Source organism: Mirounga angustirostris, unplaced genomic scaffold, assembly GCF_029215605.1.
Source record: "Mirounga angustirostris isolate CCGP_5_RB_7025 unplaced genomic scaffold, mMirAng1.0.hap1 SCAF_4, whole genome shotgun sequence".
NCBI lineage: Eukaryota > Metazoa > Chordata > Mammalia > Carnivora > Phocidae > Mirounga > Mirounga angustirostris.
Genome location: NW_026991712.1, coordinates 137,682,663 through 137,701,989, shown reverse-complemented (window position 1 = coordinate 137,701,989; position 19,327 = coordinate 137,682,663). Strand labels below are relative to the sequence as shown.

The following is a 19,327-nucleotide window of genomic DNA, read 5'->3' as shown; positions in this document are numbered from 1 at the left end:
ATATCTACCTATTTAGTATTCTTCCTCTGGTAAGAGCCCACCTCTTGGAATGCACAACTATACATACATAAAATTTATGTTTTAGCATTATGAAGAAGTGAATTTTTATATTCAACACTAAAGTTTAGCATAAAAAATGTTTAAATATACTTATTGTTTCAACCCCAACTGGTCTAACACCAACTAGTGGACTGCAATTCGGTTCTGGCACTAACTATCCAGGGTTAGCACAGACCCCACAAGTTAAGGGCTTAGTCATCCACAGGTCCGCTCCTGCTTCATGCACCAGCTGCAAGCTCAGGGGGTCCCCCAAACTACCTGTGTTTCTGACCAACTGGCCACAGATTTGGGAGGTTCTTGTTTGATGATTTGCTAGAACAACTCACAGAACTTAGGGAAGCACTGTACTTATAATTATAGTTTTATTATAAAGGATAGAACTCAGAAATGGCCAAGTGAAGATACTCTTACAGCTAGGTCTAGGAGGGCCCCGAATGCAGAGCTTTTATGCTCTTTTCCCCTGAATCAGGGCATACTACCCTCCCAGCACATCTGTGTATTCATCAACCAGGGATCTCCACTGAATTAAATTTGGCGTCCAGAGTTTACTGGAGTTTCATTATGTAGACCTGAACCTCCGGTTTCCCTCCACTGTCTGGAGATCAGGAGGTCTGACTGACACCGCGGGACCCAACGCTCCAGCCCTCTAATCACATGGTTGGTGTTTCTGGCATTGACCAGCGCCATGGCAGGGTCCACCTTGAGTCACCTCATTAGCATAACAAAGACACTCCTATCACTCAGAAAATTCTAAGTATTTAGAGATTTCCTTCCAGGAACCAGAGACAAAGACCAGTTAAATTTTTTATTATACAACAATATTCGTAGTAAGTATATCCTACAATCATCAATTATTTGTGTGTAAGAAGCAGCGTTAAAGGTTTTCTGGCTCAGCCTATTACATAATCAGATATCTTTTCTACAGTTTTAATGGTATAGAGATATGTGTTTATGTCTTGACCACTCAAAGCATAAGAGGCTCATTATTTCCCAAGGCAACCTATTCCCTAGTTGGACAAATTTAATAACGAGGTTTGGTTTTTTTTATATTAGATGGTAAACCCTAAAATTTTAGTGACTTATTCTAGTTCTTCCTCTGAAGAAACACAGAATAAGTCTATTGCTTCTTCCCTAAGAAAGGACTTCTAATAATATTTGAAGACCACTATCATGAAACCTTAGTCATCTTTTTGTTTTCCCTGTCTTTTATTCTCTAGGTCAGTGGTCTTTTTGAAATTTATTTATTTTTTGGTGGTGCCTGGGTGACTCAGTCATTAAGCGTCTGCCTTCGGCTCAGGTCATGGTCCCAGGGTCCTGGGATCAAGCCCCGCATCGGGCTCCCTGCTCCGCGGGAAGCCTGTTTCTCTCTCTCTCCCACTCCCCCTGCTTGTGTTCCCTCTCTCGCTGTGTCTCTCTCTGTCAGATAAATAAACGAAATCTTTAAAAAAAAATTTATTTTTTGACTATGCAGCGCTATCAGTGAATTTTGAGCAGAGCTCCAATATATACACTGTATGTATCAATTATATGTCAGTTATATAAATGTACCCTTGTTAACCCATATATTAAGAAATGATAAAGCTTAGTATTTTTATTTAAAGATGAAAGTAAATATGAACAAGAGTTCTAGTAATTTTTTCTACACCTCATAAATTTCTTTGGAGATTACAGGTCTATATTTGACTTTCTATAACATGTGCTAGGAAATACTCTCTAGTTTCCCCAACTAGCTGTCCTCTTGTAGATATTAGCCTAGGTTTTCTGGGCTGTCCAGAAATATGGTGTACACAGACATGAACATATCCTGTGAATGGGTTTTGAACACAGAATGTGGTGAGATTTCTTTCCTATGATCATTATATTTCTGTTAATACAGTCCAAGATTGTGTTAGTGTTTACAGGCAGGATATCATGCTCCTTGGGTCTTTTAGAAAGTATTGGCCACACCTTTGGACTCTAGGCTCTCTTAAGTAACTCCTCTCCAGTATTGGGTTTTGTTTTGTTTTGTTTTTTTCTTTTCATATAGTAGAGAATATACATTCTCTAGATTGCCTTTCTACTCAGATTGATGTATGGCATTAGATATTATGCTTATTTTATTTTATTTTATTTTGATATGCTTATTTTAGGGCAAGTTTCACAATTTTTAAAAAAGATTTTATTATTTGGGCGGGGGGAGAGAGAGAGCACGAGTGGGGTGAAGGGCAGAGGGAGAAGCAGACTTCCCGCTGAGCAGGGAGCCAGATGTGCAATGTGCGGCTAGATCCCGGGATTCTGGGATCATGACCTGAGCCAGAGGCAGACACTTAACCAACTGAGCCACCAAGGCGCCCCTGGTTTCACAATTTTAAATAAGATCTTCTACTATCACACCGATGGAGAAATTATTTCACCAAGTATGGCTTTTTGTTTGTGTGGTGTGGCAAGGGAGGAGGATGAAATCTACTTCACTTGAACACATGCAAAGCTTCTGGAGGATGTATGGAAAGTTTCTTCGTGTTCAGGAAAGACAAAGTGTCTTGTTAGTCAATAAGTTCCATCTGTATTTCCTTCACTGTGTCCTTTTTTTTTTTTTTTTAAGATTTTATTTATTTATTTGACAGAGAGAGACACCGGAGAGGGGAAACACAAGCAGGGGGAGTGGGAGGAGAAGCAGGCTTCCTGCGGAGCAGGGAGCCTGATGTGGGGCTCGATCCCAGGACCCTGGGATCATGACCTGAGCCGAAGGCAGACGCTTAACGACTGAGCCACCCAGGCGCCCGAACACTATGTCCTTTCTATCTTAACTCTGTCCCTTACTATACTTTGAGCTACTCACAGAGGGCTCAGAGCAAGCTAAGAATTATAATTCCTTATGTTTATATTAAATGTAGTATATATAATATGCTTATATTTATACCCTTGTTTTATTTTTCACATAACTCACACATATTTACTTGTTTATAGTTTGCTCTCCCACTAGAATGTAAGTTCCATAATTGCAAAGATTTATGTCTTGTTCATCTCATGCACCTAAAACAGCACTGTTTTTTATAATGAAAGGGACTTAATTATTTATTTACAGATGAATCCCCTTCCTCTACATCTCTGTTCCACAACTCACACATACCTGCTTACTCACATGTGGTCTGGTCCTGTAAATTCCTGACTACTCTTGTCTGCCTTTTCTGTCTAATCTGTACGCTTTCCTGTCAGACTGACTTTCCTCCCAGGCCCAATTTGCTTATGTTACTCTGACCATACCGGTCTTTTCTCTTCAATCCAGACCTTTTAACCACCTTCAAAAATACAATACAGTGTAAATATTCTAGACTTCTTTCTTTATATATGTGTGTGTGTCCATTTTAAATTTTACGTAGTGTGTGATTTGTTGTAGTCTTATAAATTATATTTTTAACAGCTTTATTGAGGCATAATTGCATATTAATTGGCACATAGAGTGTAAAAAACGATGTCTTGACATGTATAAAATTATAAGTGTAGATAAATTTTGAAATGTTTATCGCCATAATCAAAATAATGAACATATTTATTACTCTCAAAAGTCTCCTCTGGCCTTTTGTAATCTCCCTCTCCTCCGTCCCCAGGAAAATACTGATTTGATTTCTGTCACTCTAGCTTGTATTTCTAGAAATTTCTATAAGTGGAATCATACAGTATGTACTGTTTGGCTTCTTTTCACTCAGCTTACTGAGATTCATTTATGTTGCTGCATGTATCAATAATTTTTTTTCTTTTTAATGAGGAGTAGTATTCCATTCGATAATTTGCATATTCATTGACTTGCTGATGAACATTTAGGTTATTTCTAGTTTGGGATTATTACAAATAAAATTTCTGTGAACATTTGTGTACTAGTGTTTACATAGGCTTATGCTTTAATTTCTCGCCAGTAAATTAGTCATGGAATGGCTGGGGCATATGGTAGATGTATGTTTAAGTTATAGGAAACTCTGCCAACTGTTTTCCAGTGTGGTTAGACCACTTTGTATTCTCACCCAACACTGTCTAGGACATCAGTGTGCTCAGTCTTCTCACCAACACTTGACATGTTAGTGCTTTAATTTTAGCCTGTTTTATGTTTTCTGTTTTATGTCGTGCTATCTCACTGTGATTTTGAGTATTCTTTTTGACTGATGATTTTGAACATCTTTTAATATGCTAATTAGCCATCTTTATATCTTTTTGTTATATCTTTTTAAATATTTTGCACATTTTAAAATTGAGTTATCTTTTTCTTGTTAGGTTATAAGTGTTCTTTATTCTAGATGCAAGTCTGCTGTTGTATACATGAGTTTGCAAATATTTTTTCACTCCATAAGATGTCCTTTATTAACAATGTCTTTTGAAGAATAAAACTTATTATTTTGGTGAAGTCCAATTTATTATTTGTTATAATTTGTACATCTTTTGTCAGATTTAAGAAATCTTTGCCAAATTTAAGGTCATTAAGATGTTCGCTCATATTTGAGAAGTTTTATAATTTGACCTTTTATATTTAAATCTATGGTTCATTTTGAGTTAATTTTTATTTATGATGTGAAGTAAAGTTCTAGGTTAATTTTTTTTACGGATGTTCCAGCAGCATTTGTTAAAAAAGATTACCCTTTTCCCACTGAACTTCCATTAAAGTTCACTGTGTTTGCATGGCTCTATCTATGGACTCTCTATTCTATTCCATTGATCTAAATGTCTGTCTTTATCCCAGTACTACATTGTCTTGATAAATGTAGCTTTATAATAAGCCCTGAAGTCAGTTAGTGTAAGTCCTCCAACTTTATTCTTCTTTTTTTCAATTTGTTTTGCCTATTCTATGTCCTTCGTATTTGTATAGAAATTTTAGAACCAGCCTGTCAATTTCTACGAAAAATGTCAGTAATTTGGCTGGGATTGTGTTGAATCTATATACTAATTTGGGCAGAATTGACAGTTTTGAGGTTGAGCCATACATATGGAATATTTCTCTATTTAGGTCTTGTTTAATTTGTTGCAACAGTAGTTTTTAGTTTTCAGGGTATAAATCTTACACATATTTTGTCAGATTTATCCATAGTATCCTACATTTCTTGATAGGATTTTAAATAGTTTTGCTTCTTAAATTTCAATTTTGAATTTCATGTTGCTAGCATATACAAGTACAATTGATTTTGTATATATTGTATCTTGCAAACCTAGCTTATTTCTTGTAGGTTTTTCTTCTTAGGATTTTCTATATAGACAATCATATAATCCACAAATAAACACGGTTTTATTTCTTCCTTTCCAATAGGTATGCCTTTTACTTCTTTTTCTTGCCTTACTGCAATAGACAGAAATTCCAGCATAATTTGTGAGAGTGGACATCTTTGCTTTGTTTCTGACCTTAAGGAGAGAGCATTAATTCTTTTATTATGTCAGCTGTAGCTTTTTCACAGATTTTCTTTTTTCAGGCTGGGAACTTTGCCTTCTATTTCTATATTGCAGAGAAATTTTGTCATGGTAATTGCTGGAATGTATCCAGTGATTTTCTCCATTAACTGAGATGATCATATGTGTTTTTTGTTTTTGTCTGGTCTGCTAGCATGATGAATTACATTGATTTTTCAGTGTTAAACCAACCTTTCATTCCTAGGATAAACCTCATTTCGTCATGACATATTATAGTCCAAAAATATAGTATATATTGTTGATTGATAGTGTTGTTCAAGCGTTCTTGAGGAGGGAAGGATGGGGCACAATGGGAGATCTAGCCAAGAGCTAAGAATAAAGGCAGTTAGATGTGAGACTGTAGACATTTTCTGGGTGTTTTGATTCCAATGGTTGTTGTTTTTAACTGGGAAATACTGTATTCATTAGAAGCTAGGGAAAAAATATTAATGTTTTGTAACAAAATACAGTGACTAACTGAAAAAAGGGAGGAGGTGGTGTTGAAATGCTAACCATAACTGTGGATTTGTCTACTTTTTCAGTTCTAGAAATTTTTGCCTTATATATTTTGAAGCTTTGTTATTTGAGGCACATTTAAGATTGTTGTATCCTCTTGATGGATTGACCCCTTTGTCATTATGAAATGCCCATCTTTATCCCTCTTTCCTAATAAACAGTCTGTCTTTATAAACAACTCAGGCTAATGACCTAATCTTCCTACCACCAATTGTGAAATGGACTCATTCTATAGAAAGCACTTTCTAATGGGCATTTTTCCAAAGATGAAATGGACTGGTTTAGCAAGTAATAAAACTTGAAATGTACTTTTGAAAACACGGGATAAACTTGTAGACATGTTATATATTACATATATAATATCCAATTTTTTAAAGATTTTATTTATTTATTTGACAGAGAGAGATACAGTGAAAGAGGGAACATAAGCAGGGGGAGTGGGAGAGGGAGACCCCGATATGGGGCTCGATCCCAGAACCCTGGGATCATGACCTGAGCCGAAGGCAGACGCTTAATGACTGAGCCACCCGGGTGCCCCAATATCCAAATATTTTTGATCATTGGGTTAAATGCTCTTTTTAAAGACACTTATATTTTACCCCCCCCCTTTTTTTTTTCTTAAAACAACACTACTCTTTAAGTAAGCTCTATACCCACCGTGGGGTTTGAACTCACACCCGGGAGATCAAGAGTTGCTGCATGAGTCACATGTTCTACCAACTGAGCCAGCCAGGCATCCCGAAATTAAATGCTTTTTGAAGTGCTTTCTATTCCTGACAATTTCCAGTTGCTTTATAATAATTAGATGAAATTACTTCATATATTTTCTATCTCATGGTCCTTTTTGTCTCTATACTATTTATTCTGAAAACATCCCCCTCCTTTTTAAAAAGATTGATTGATTGATTTGAGAGAGAGAGTGTGTGCGCACATGGAGAAGGCCAGAGGGAGAAAGAAACTCTAAGCAGACTCCACACTGAGCAGAGCTGGATGCGGCTCAATCTCAGGACCCTGAGATCACAACCTGAGCTGAAACCAAGAGTCAAAACTGAGCTGAAATCAAGAGTCAGACACTTAACTGACTGAGCCACCCAGGCGCCCCTGTTCTGAAAACATCTCTTTTGATACATACTCTGGTATTTGTACTCAGGCAAACTTGATAAAAAGTGTGGTTACCATTTATTCTTTTTATCAAATATGTACAGTACTGTTTCTTTTGTTTTTATTATGTAAATATTTTTCTGTACATATATTATCTTCTTAAATGGATTTTAGGCTTTTCAAAGGAAAAGTCTGTATCTTGTCCTTCCCTCCTCCACCCCCCCATTCCCTGCCAAAATGTCCCAAACACCTAACAAAAATACTGAGCAAGTAACATGGGTTCAGTTAGTATTATACTCACTAAAAGATGGAATTAGTTTTGTTGCTCTAAGCACTAGAGAAAAGAAGGGCTAGGTTTGGTGTTTTATTATGATGATAAAAGGTGTTGGAATTTTGGTTTGAATCACAGAGAAGGGAGCTTGCCACTTTTTGTGCAATGACAAGGTCAGTATATCATTGAACTTTGCATGAATTTGTTAAGTTAAAAAAATATTTATTTGCCCTTTCTGGAGTTTGTTTTTATCATATCATAAAGTTTAATTTTTACTTTTATTTTCTTAAAGCAGTTCTCGGAACACCTCACAGCTTGCCCCATCTGATGAACCCATCCATCTCCCCTGCGTTTTTGCATTTGAATAAAGCCCATCAGGTATATAAATAGCATTGAGTACTGCAGTATGAAAACTTGGAGTGACTCATTTGTTTGTTCTTAAAGTTTAAAATTCCCATGAAGTTAAACAAGTATTTTGTTTTTTAAACAAATCCTTAGTAATAACTATAGCTACCTGAAAACATAATGAGTACATGAGATCAAATTCAGCTGATCAAAGCAGTAAAGTTCTATCTATTGATTTCTGCTTATAGGGCATTAAGGGAAGGAGGTTATTTTGTGGTTTATTTTTCTAGAAATAAGTGGTTAAAAACAAGTCTTAGGTGGTCTTAAAGTATTTACAGAAAGAAAAAAATAAATGAACATGAGCTCTTAATTCTTAAAATGTAATCTATATAAAAATAATTCTTATTAGAATAAAAAATATTTTCATACCTTTTTCAGATTAGTATTTTAAAATGTATTTGTATATATAAATAAAATATTGGAGATGAGTAGTATGCATTACTCTCAGGTCCTGCTGGAGGCTCTATCTGAATAGGAGCCTAGTTACAAATCCAACCTAATGTGTAAGTGATGATTGATGGAGATTGAGTGAATGAGCATCTAGTCCTAAATGCAGCTTTTTAAGGGGAAGGTTTATCTTTTATTTAGTTTTCATTCTTAGGCTCTAACATAGGACCTTGTACATTATAGGGTATTTATTCATTCAATTACTCCGCAGATTTTATTGGGAATCTGACCTCTACTGGACACTGCCAGTCACTGAGGCTACAGCAGGGAACAAAAATATTCCCAGTCCTTGTTCTTAGAGAATTTCAACAAATACAGAAAACAAATGTGAATTACAATAAGGTGTGAAGAGTGACATGGGAGGGGAGTTCAGAGTATTGACGATACTCTCTTTATTTTAGAATTGAGACTAGAATGTTTAATTTTGCCCAGAAGGCGTGTCCAAGCAGGCCTCTCCTATCCCAGCAGCAGTGGCCTGCTTTTGGTCCTCAGAGGACCTTGATCTCTTCTCCTTAGGTCTTTGCTCCCCTGCTGTTCCTTCTGCCTGGCATGATCCCCACCCCAGCAGCACCTAAGTCCCCCAGATTTCACCTAGTTACTTCTGCACAACCTTCAGATCTCTGCGCAAGAGTTAGTTCCTCAGGGAAACCTTCCTTGAATTTACCAATCTAAATCAAATCCCCAGCTATTCTCAGAGCTCCTGTGTGTTTCCTTCAAATGCTCATCACCATTTGTAATTTAATGTTTTTATAATTAATGAATGTCTCCCTTCCCCAGGAGCCTCTAAGATCCGTGAGGGCAGGTCATATTTTGCATTTCTCACTATGTAACACAGTGCCTGGCGCATAGAAACTGCTCAATAAATATTTGTTGGATGATTAAGTGAAGAAATAAAGGATTGAATGACATGGAAGCTGAAAAGGGGTGAGGGAAGGAAGAAGGATGGAAGAAAAGAAAAGGAGAGGATGTGGCGTTAGTTTCATGACTACGTGGTCACATCTTGTATGTTCTAAAAGAATTAATTACGTTGCCTAAAGTGGGAAAGTGGCATATTAAGAAGCCGTTGCTTATGCTCAGATCTGGAGAATTGACCTTGAAAATGAACTGGGATCTAGGACAAATAGCTTTCCAAAGTTAAACTAACGGAATGCTCTATCATTTCACAGAGCACAGTTACGGGTAATACTTCCAATTTATTCCTTCAGAATCTTTCTCACGTACCACCAGTACAACAACAGTTACTGAAGTTTGAGAATATTCATACTAATAATGTAAGTATGGACTTGTTTTTTTTCCTTTGAATTGAATTCATTCCCTTCCTAGACTCAGGCTGCTGGTCAGGTTGTTGATAACTTTTCCCATGTGGTAGTCTCTTCATGACCACGATACCCTGTTGCCACAGGCAGAAGTCTAACTTTCTTTTCTTCTCTTGCAGAAACCAGGCTTACTTGGCGATCCCCCAGCCCTGGTACTTCAAACCACAGTAGGGATAGGGTCAGCACTTCCTTTGAAAACAGAGTTGGGTCATCCTGGAGAAGCACACAAAAGTAAATGATATGCATTTACTGACAAGTCCATAAACAGTCCCATTAGAGATTTAAAGATGGTTTACCTATATCTTGCTTTTATTTACAGAAAGGTCCAAGTTGAGTTTTATTCAGTTCTTTAAAATTTTAAGAGCCCTCTTGGCTTTTCTATTTTTAATATTAGAGAATTATTGATAAGTTATTGATGGACTTGCTGGCATGCCAAGATCACACTTTCCCTGTTGGATATGCTTTAATATTTGATGAGGGTTCACGCAGCCTGAGGCAAAGACATAGATCCCTTTGAGACTGACATGCTGCCTGCTGGGCTGACAACATATTACATAGGTATCCATTTAATTTTTGCCTGAATAAGAAACCCTTAGCTTTTAAGGAAATATGTGGCATTCTGATGTAAACTTTGGTGATTTACTTGATTATAATGTTTTTTTTAAATGTGATCTCCAAACTAGTAGTAGAAGAAAAATAATGACATGTGTCCGTTGGGCTTCTGAAAAGATGACAAATTAAACAAAACTATTATTTTAGAAAAACAAGAGCCTGTGGTAGATTATACCAAGATTTCTTATTTGGATGCGATTTTGAAAGGCACTTTCAGTTTGAAGTGTAATTGAAATTTGTTTGAAGTGATTATGCTGGGAAAAGAGAAGGGCCACCAGTAATAAAAATTTTTTTTTAAAAAAAGTTAAATTTGGGTAGCATATTTAGCCTCTACATAAAACCAGTGAGTCAAATGACTAAATGAGTCCATCAGTTCTGACTGTTGGAATCGACTGTGCAGAAGTTGAACTAGGATACAGACAGGTGTAGAAATTTTATGGTATGATGAGGCCTGTTCTAAAAATTAAATTTTGTATCACTAAAAGCTTATGCAAATGTTTATTATTTGTGTTGAATTAAATAATAGACCATTTGCTTTAGCATGCACTGCTTTAAGAACACTGAAAATTCAGTGTCCAAATAAATACATTGCTAAAAGAACTTAAGTATCCACCTCTAAATATTTAGTACTAGAAATAATTAAATTTGTGTAGTGAATTTATAAAATATAAATTTGACTTGAAGTAGTTACCAAAATTAGCTCTTGTCTCTTGATTTTGAAGTACAGATTTTTTAAAAAGTGAAATGGTTCAGAATTTTCCTACTAAAACTTTCATTTCTTCCAGAATTTCTTGTTATTTCCTGTAAATAAAAATGTAAAACTTTGTGATCTCTTTGGTGCCTATCTATTCACAAATATTGGTGTTTTTTAAACCAGTGGTGTGCTGATGTTTAAAAACCAGCTGTCTAGGCTTAAAAAAGAAGTCTTGATTTTTTGTAGCATTTTTGGAGTTCCTTGTGTGAACACTACAACTCATTGCCAGTTGCCCACTACCCGTGGGAAGACTTCTAATTCAGGAGCTGGGAAAAGATATGCACAGTCCGCTCTTATGAACTGGTGCAAGTCAGCTGATCAAATTTATTATTGGATTTAAACTTATTTTTAAGTGTCAGAGAATTTTTTTAAATGAAGACATATTTAATTATTCCCTTCAAATATGGAAGCAGGCAAATTACAGTGATCGAGCATAAAAAAGAAGGTGCCTGATATAACTTAAGTGCTAAAAAATACATACATTTTGCTCTCAAATTCTAAAATATACAGTTAAAACTTGGAATTAAAAAAATATCCTTGATATTATCCCGGAAGTTGTTGAATATAAGAAAAGCATGATTACTGTTAGAGGTTTTTGTTTTTCCATATAGGAACCTGCTACTTTACAAGCACTAACTTCACCTTCTGAGTGTAACTGTTCTCTAATAGATATATTTCCCCTGTAAGTTAACAAAATCAAAGGACTGTTGTGAATAATTCTCGTCTAACCAAAAGCTTCTTGCATTTGTGGTTCACTACAGCATCTAATCTGATTCCAACTCAAACAACTCTAACAGCTGGAATGGGCATATTACCATTCTTTCCAAATCAGCACATTGCTGGACAAGCTGGGCCAGGGCATGGGAATGCTCAAGAGAAACAACCAGCCTTGGTGGGGAAGGCAGAAGGAAATTTCTCAGGGTCACAGGCTTATCTTCAGAGCTTTCCAAACCTTACTGCTGGAGGCTTGCTGACGGGACACCATAAGCAACAGCAAAGTCAGCCAAGAGGCACGGAGATAAGTTCAGGGGTAAGAAAACTGTGTTTGTCCATACACACACACACACACACACACACACACACACATAGACACACGTGTACACATCTATACTACATGTATGTAGATACTATGCAGGAATATATATATGTATATTCTTTTAAAATTATATCTTAAATTCTAATTTTAGAAGATTCTAAATTGGGGTTATGTTACAGGTAGTATAATTTAGGAAGTATCATAAAGCATCTTAACCATTTTTAAATTTCAAAAAAAATAATAGACTTAAAGTATATAAATATGGATTACAAACTAGATAATTGATATGTCAATGACATGATTTTTTCATAATGTGAATTTACGTCTCAGAATAGAAGAAAATATTGCGCTCTTAAAAAAAAAAACCCTGTTATTATAAGCAAACAAAAAGCCATCTTTTGGTAAGTGATGTCAGCTAATGTTTGGGGACTGTTGCTTCATTACTTACCAGTTTGTCTGTAAGTAAAATAATCTGAGCAAAATGAGTTTAAGTCTGTTATTGTAAAATAATTTAGGTATAGAATCTTTATTATAGATATTTGCTTTTCTAAAAAGTTTGAGATACTCAAAAATGCTTGATATTTTAGAAATGAAATATAAACTGAGTTCAAAATTTTAGAGTTTGGGAAAGTTTAAGAGTGTCATTGATGCTTATCCAATTACATATTACTTATGAGGCTTTCTAAGTTAATAATAATGCTTTCAAAATATGTTTGTTTTCTACTTTAAACAAAAGTTTAAACTTTTGTTTTCTACTTTAAATGTTTGTTTTCTATACTCTATAGCTAATTAGGGTATTTTAATATTTGAAGGCAAAACCAATTTTATTCTATCTGAAAAATGTCAAAGTCATTTATTAAACTCTGGTCTGCTCAAAAGAATCTAACCTCTGTTTTAATTCTGGAAGATTTTACCCAGTTATTTTATTGGTTCTTAGGCCAGTGACATTTGTAAATGTTATAATTGATAAGTAGAATAAAGTACATTCAATTTTTATTCATACCCTGAAATACCCTTTGGTTTGTAAGTAGTATAAAACTCAGGCTATAAGCAGCATTTGAGGAAAAAAAATTCATTTAGTTGGCTTTTTTCAAATGTCAAAATAATAATATTGAATTTGGAGGAGGTTTTATTGTCAACTAGTCATAGCAACAAGTATGGAAAGAATGCTCTGCAATTGTTCATTGAGAAAGCTAAGGCACTTCTTCTAGAATGAATTTAAAAATTTTATCTGCAAAATTAATTTCCTGGGTTATTGAGGGAAACTAAACAAATAGAATTCATATATGAATATGTTGTATCTTTTTGGACAGAAAGCACCAGATCTTCAGAAAAGCTTAATTTGAGGTGATTCACATAATGGGCAGAGTCAATGAGGAGGAAAACAGCCAAAGTGGCCCAGGGCCTGGAGAACAGGTTCTGGGGAAAGAATTGAGGGAAATGGATACATGTAACTCGGAAAGGGAGCACCAGCTGGATATACATTAAAAAAATTTACTCTCAGACTAGTCACCTGGTATTTTGTGTTTCACCAGTAGGCAGACCCAGTCCAATAAGTATTACATACAATAAAGCACATTTAGGCGTAATATAACAAAGAACAGTTAAAGCTTTCAAACAAACCAAAAACTGAAAATAATTAAGCAGATGCCAGGTGAGCATTGGTGCAGATTGTTGTAGAAGTGACTCCTCTTTCTGACAGCAGGGGTTTGAACCAGGTAATCTCAAAGTAGGTTTTCCAATAATGTAACAAGATTTTTGACTTTGCTAAACATAATTGGCTTAACTTGGCTTTAGGTTTTTAGACCTGCATTTTTAAGAAATTTTTTTATAAGGTATAATTGACATATAGCATTATATTAGTTTGAGGTATATAACATAGTAATTTGACATTTGCATATATTACAAAATGATCATCACAAACATCCATTACCATACATGGTTATAATTTTTTTTCTTGTGGTGAGAACTTTTAAGATCTACTCTCTTAGCAACTTTCAAATATAAAACATGGTATTATTAAATATCATTGCCATGCTGTACATTACACCCCCCTGATATATTTATTTCATAACTGGCAATTTGTACCTTTTGACTATTTTGCCCGCACTGCCTCTGACAACCACCAGTCTCTCTTCTGTATCTGTGAGCTTGCTGTTGTTTTTTCATTCTACATATAAGTGAGATCATATGGTGTTTGTTTTTCTCTATTTGACTTTTTTCACGTAGCATAATGCCCTCAAGGTCCATCCACGTTATCACAAATAGCAAGATTTCCTCCTTATTTAAGGCTGAATTCATCCATCAAAGAGCACTGATGTTGTTTTCGTATCTTGGCTGTTGGGAATAGTGCTGCAGTGAACGTGGGAGTACTCTACCTCGGTGATTTCATTTCCTGTGAATATATACCCAGAAATGGGATTACTGAATCATATGGTAGTTCTATTTTTTATTATTTTAGGAACTTCCATACTGTTTTCCATTATGGCTGTATCCATTTTCTCCCATCCTGGAGATTGTCTTCTCATTTTGTTGATGGTTTCCTTTGCTGTACAGAAGCTTTTTAGTTTGATGTAGTCCCACTTGTTTCTTCTGCTGTTGTTGCCTATTCTTTTGGTGTCATGTCCAAAAAATCATTGCCAAGACTAAATCAAGGAACTTTTCCCCTTCAGGTCTTATCTTTAAGTCTTTAATCCAATTTGAGTGAATTCTTATGTACGGTGTAAGATCCTGGTCCAATCTCATTCTTTAGTGTGTAGACATCCAATTTTCCCAACACCACTTATTAGAGAAACTGTCCTTTCCTATTGTGAATTCTTGACTACCTTGTCAAAGATTCATTGACTACATATGTGTGTGTTTATGTCTGCGCTATGTCATTTGATCATGGTGTGCAGTCTTTCAATGTATTGTTGAATTTGGGCTGCCAGTATTTTGTTGAGGATTGTTGCAATCTATGTTCATCAGGGATATTGGTCCGCAATTTTATTTTCTTGTGTTCTTGTCTGGCTTTGGTCTGAAGGCGATGCTGACCTCATTAAATTAGGAAGTACTCCCTCCGCTTCAATTTTTTAGAAGAGTTTTAGAAGAAATGGCTTTAATTTTTCTTTAAATGTCTAGTAGAATTCACCAGTGAAGCTGTCTGGCCCTGATATTTTCATTGTTGGGAGGTTTTTTTGTTTTGTTTTGTTTTGTTTTTTTTAAAGATTTTATTTATTTATTTGAGAGAGAGAGAATGAGAGACAGAGAGCATGAGAGGGAAGAGGGCAGAGGGAGAAGCAGACCCCCCGCCGAGCAGGGAGCCCGATGCGGGACTCGATCCAGGGACTCCAGGATCATGACCTGAGCTGAAGGCAGTCGCTCAACCAACTGAGCCACCCAGGCGCCCTGTTGGGAGGTTTTTGATTACTTCTTATTTCACTATTGGTCTGATAAGATTTTCTATTTCTTTATGATTTGGTCTTGGTAGGTTGTAAGTTTCTAGGAATTTATCCGTTTTTTTTTTTTTTTCTGGGTTATCCAGTTTGTCAGCATGTATTTCTTGGTAATAGTCTCTTATGATCCTTTATATTTCTGTGGTATCAGTTTGAATATCTCCTCTTTCATTTTTAACTATTTGAGTCCTCTCTTTTTCTCTTGGCTAGTCTAGTTAAAGGTTTCTCTATTTGTTTATCTCTCCAAAACTCCAACACTTAGTTTCACGGATCTGTCTTTCTAGTCTCTTTTATTTCTGTTCTAACCTTTTTATTTTCTCCTTTCTGCTAATTGTGGGCTTAGTTTGTTCTTCTTTTTATAGTTCCTTGATGTGTAATGTTAGGTTGTTTGAATGAAATCTTTCTTTTTTCTTCTTGTAGGCATTGCTATAAACTTCCCTCTTAGAACTGCTTTTGCTGTATTCGATAAGTTTTGGTATGCTATATTTCCATTTTCATTGGTCTCAAGATATTTTTTTACTTCTCTTTTGATTTCTTCTTTGACCTGTTGGTTGTTCAGGAGTGTGTTGTTTAATTTTGTATATCTGTGAATTCTCCAGTTTCCCTCCTGTTATTGATTTCTAGTTTCATACCATCGTGGTCAGAACAATACTTGATATGATTTCAGTATTCTTAAATTTGTTCAGCCTTATTTTGTGGCCCAACATATGATCTATTTTTTCTTTTTCTTTCTCTCTTTCTCACTTTCTGCTTCTGCTTTTGTTGTCAGACCCCCCCCAAAAAAACCATTGGCAAATTCAATATCATGAAGCATTCTACCTAAGCCTTTAAGAGTTTTATAATTTTAGCTCTTGCATTTAGGTCTTTGATCTTTGAGTTAATTTTTGTATATGATGTAAGGTGAGAATCTACTTTACCCTTTTACATGCGATTTCCAGATTTCCCAGCACTTTTGTTGAAAAGACTGTCCTTTCCCCATTGAATAATCTTGACACTCTTGACAAAAATCATTTAACCATATATGCAGGGACTTACTTCTGGGTTTTCTATTCTATTCCATTTGTCTGTATTTCTGTCTTTATGCCAGTACTACACTGTTGAGAATACTGTAGCTTTGTAGGAAGTTTGAAATCACAGAGTATGAGCCTTCCATTCTTGTTCCTATTTTTCACCTTTTTCAACATTGTTTTGACTATTTGGGGTCTCTTGGAATTCCATATGAATTTTAGGGTGGATTTTTCTTTTTCTGCAAAAAAAAAAAAGTTGGAATTTTGATAGGGACTATATTGAATCTGTAGGTCACTGGTTAATACTGACATTTTTAACAGTGCATCTTCTAATCCATGAACATGGGATGCCTTTCCTTTTATTTGTCTTTTTTTTTTTAAGATTTTATTTATTTGACAGAGGTTTTTTTTTTAAAAAGATTTTATTTGACAGAGAAAGTTTTTATTTTTTATTTAATTTAAGATTTTATTTATTTATTTGACAGAGAGAGAGATAGTGAGAGCAGGAACACAAGCAGGGGGACTGGGAGAGGGAGAAGCAGGCTTCCTGCCGAGCAGGGAGCCCAATGTGGGACTCGATCTCAGGACCCTGGGATCATGACCTGAGCCGAAGGCAGACGCTTAACGACTGAGCCACCCAGGCACCTGACAGAGAAAGTTTTTATTTATGTCTTTTAATCCAGCAATGTTTTTAAATTTTTTTTAAGATTTCTTTAGAGAGAGAGAGAGAGAGCATGCGCAGGGGAAGGGGCAGAGGGAGAGTGAGAGAGAGAATCTCAAGCAGACTCCACACTGAGTACAGAACTACACATAGGGCTTGGTTCCAGGACCCCAAGATCATGACCTGAGCTGAAACCAAGAGTTGGACACTCAACTGAGCCACCCAGGTGCCCGTTTTTAACATTTTTAATATTTAATACAGTATATTCAAAATATTCAAAATGTAATATGTACTGAGCTATTAAGATATTTTACATTCTTTGGTACTATTTGAGATTTAGTATATATTTTACATTCCACATACATCTCAGTTTAAACTATCCACATTTCTTATGCTCAGTAGTCATGTGTAGCTAGTAGCTATCATATTGGACAGTGCAGTCTTAGATATTTTCATGGCTTAATCCCTCACTTTATTGAGATTTCTGCTTAAATATCACTTTCAGCCATGTTTTGTAGTTTTAAGTAAGTATTTTTCTTCCTTGGTTCAGTTATTCCTTTTGAGGGGGTTTCAGTTAATTCTTAAGTTCTTTTTGATTCTGTTGTAAATGGAATTATTAATTTTCTTTTTGGATCGTTCATTGTTAGTGTGTAGAAATGCAACTGATTATGTTGATTTTATATACTGCAACTTTGCTGAATTCATGTATTCTAATAGTTTGTGTCTGTATATGTGTAACATTTAGGGTTTTCATGCATCCAAAAGCAGAAATCACTTTACTTCTTCCACTCTGGTTTGGATGTCTTTTATTTCTTTTTCCTACTTAATTGCTCTAGCTAAAATTCCTATATTATGTTGAACAGAAGTGGTGAAAGCAAATAGCTTTGTCTTGTTCTTGATGTTAGAGGGAAAGATTTCAGTCTTTCACCATTGAGTATGTTGTTGACTTTTCATATATATATATATGGAACTTCATATATAACTTCTGTTATATTAAGATAGCTTCCTTCTATTCCAACTTTGCTGAGTGTGTTGAATTTTATTTTTTTAAAGATTTTATTTATTTATTTGAGTGAGAGAGAGAGCAAAAGCAGGGGGAGCAGCAAAGGGAGAGGGAGAGGCAGGCTCCCCGCTGAGCAGAGAGCCTGACGCAAGGCTTAATCCCAGGACCCTGAGATCATGACTTGAGCTGAAGGCAGATGCTGAGCCACCCAGGTGCCCTGTCTTACTCATTTTAGTATTATCAATGCTTACCACAGTGCCTGGAGCATGGAAAACATTGAGTAAGCATATTTGAATAGATAAATACATCTGTATCCATATCACAAGCAAATCTGGACTTCTTTGGGGCTTATGAAGTTGTACAAGACAGATTTTGCAACCCAAATACAATAATATTGGCCAGATAAGGAAGAAAAAAAGGAGTTGTTGCTCTCAAATATAGAAATAAGCACTTGAGATTATACTTCCTTCATTCTGTTCAGGGAACAAAGTAAAAATTAATTTGAAATGAAAACTTAACTGCTAGCTTTAATTATAGTAATCTGAATTGTCTTATTTAAAAAGTTTTTACCAACAGAAAGTGAAAAGTAAAAAATTGTCTCAGAACAAAATGAAATGAGGGGCACCTGGGTGACTCAGATGGTTAAGCATCTGCCTTCAGCTCGTCATGATCCTGGGGTCCTGGGATCGAACCCCACATCAGGCTCCCACCTCGGCGGGGAGTCTGCTTTTCCCTCTTCCTCTGCCCCTACCCCCTGCTCGTGCTCTCTCTCTATCTGTATCTCTCTGTCTCAAATCAATAAATAAAATCTTAAAAAAAAAAAAAGAAATGATCTGAAGAATCAGCCTTTTCTTCTGTAAAAGAAATACTAGAACTCTTACACCTAGTTATATAAAATTTACTGATATATTTTCAAGAAATGTGAATTTCTAGGGTTATCTTCTAAACTGTGGATTTGGATTTTATTAAATCCACTTATTTTGTTTGGTATTTAGAACCAGAGATAAGTAAGCTTTCCTTTATCATTTGGCTGTAGCCATATACTATAAAATAAAAATCTTAATAAGAAAATGTAGATAACAGTATTTCTGGAAATAAGATATGGGATTCATTTTTTCTTGTGAAGTTGAATTATCTCCTAGTTCAAATGAGAAGGATTTACAAGAAGCCCTTTAATTCTTTCATTTCTAAAGTTTTATGGTTCTGGAATAGTTAAAAAAAAAAAACTAATTGAAAAAGTAATAGCAAGTGGAATGTGATCATTTTAATCAATATCCAGAAATATTCCATAACTTCAT

General features: G+C 35.4%; 1 protein-coding gene across 3 annotated transcripts in view; it reads left to right on the top strand.

Moving 5' to 3' along the window:
* RAVER2 (ribonucleoprotein, PTB binding 2) overlaps window positions 1-19,327 on the top strand; it is a 96,388-nt gene that overhangs the window by 47,162 nt on the left and 29,899 nt on the right. For 2 of the 3 annotated variants that reach the window (XM_045897495.3, XM_064589022.1), the window contains exons 6-9: window positions 7,647-7,732; window positions 9,373-9,477; window positions 9,642-9,753; window positions 11,650-11,918. In XM_045897495.3, coding sequence (XP_045753451.1) covers window positions 7,647-7,732; window positions 9,373-9,477; window positions 9,642-9,753; window positions 11,650-11,918 — 572 coding nt within the window. The remainder of the gene's footprint in view (window positions 1-7,646; window positions 7,733-9,372; window positions 9,478-9,641; window positions 9,754-11,649; window positions 11,919-19,327) is intronic. The other variant, XM_064589021.1, reaches the window with a different exon arrangement.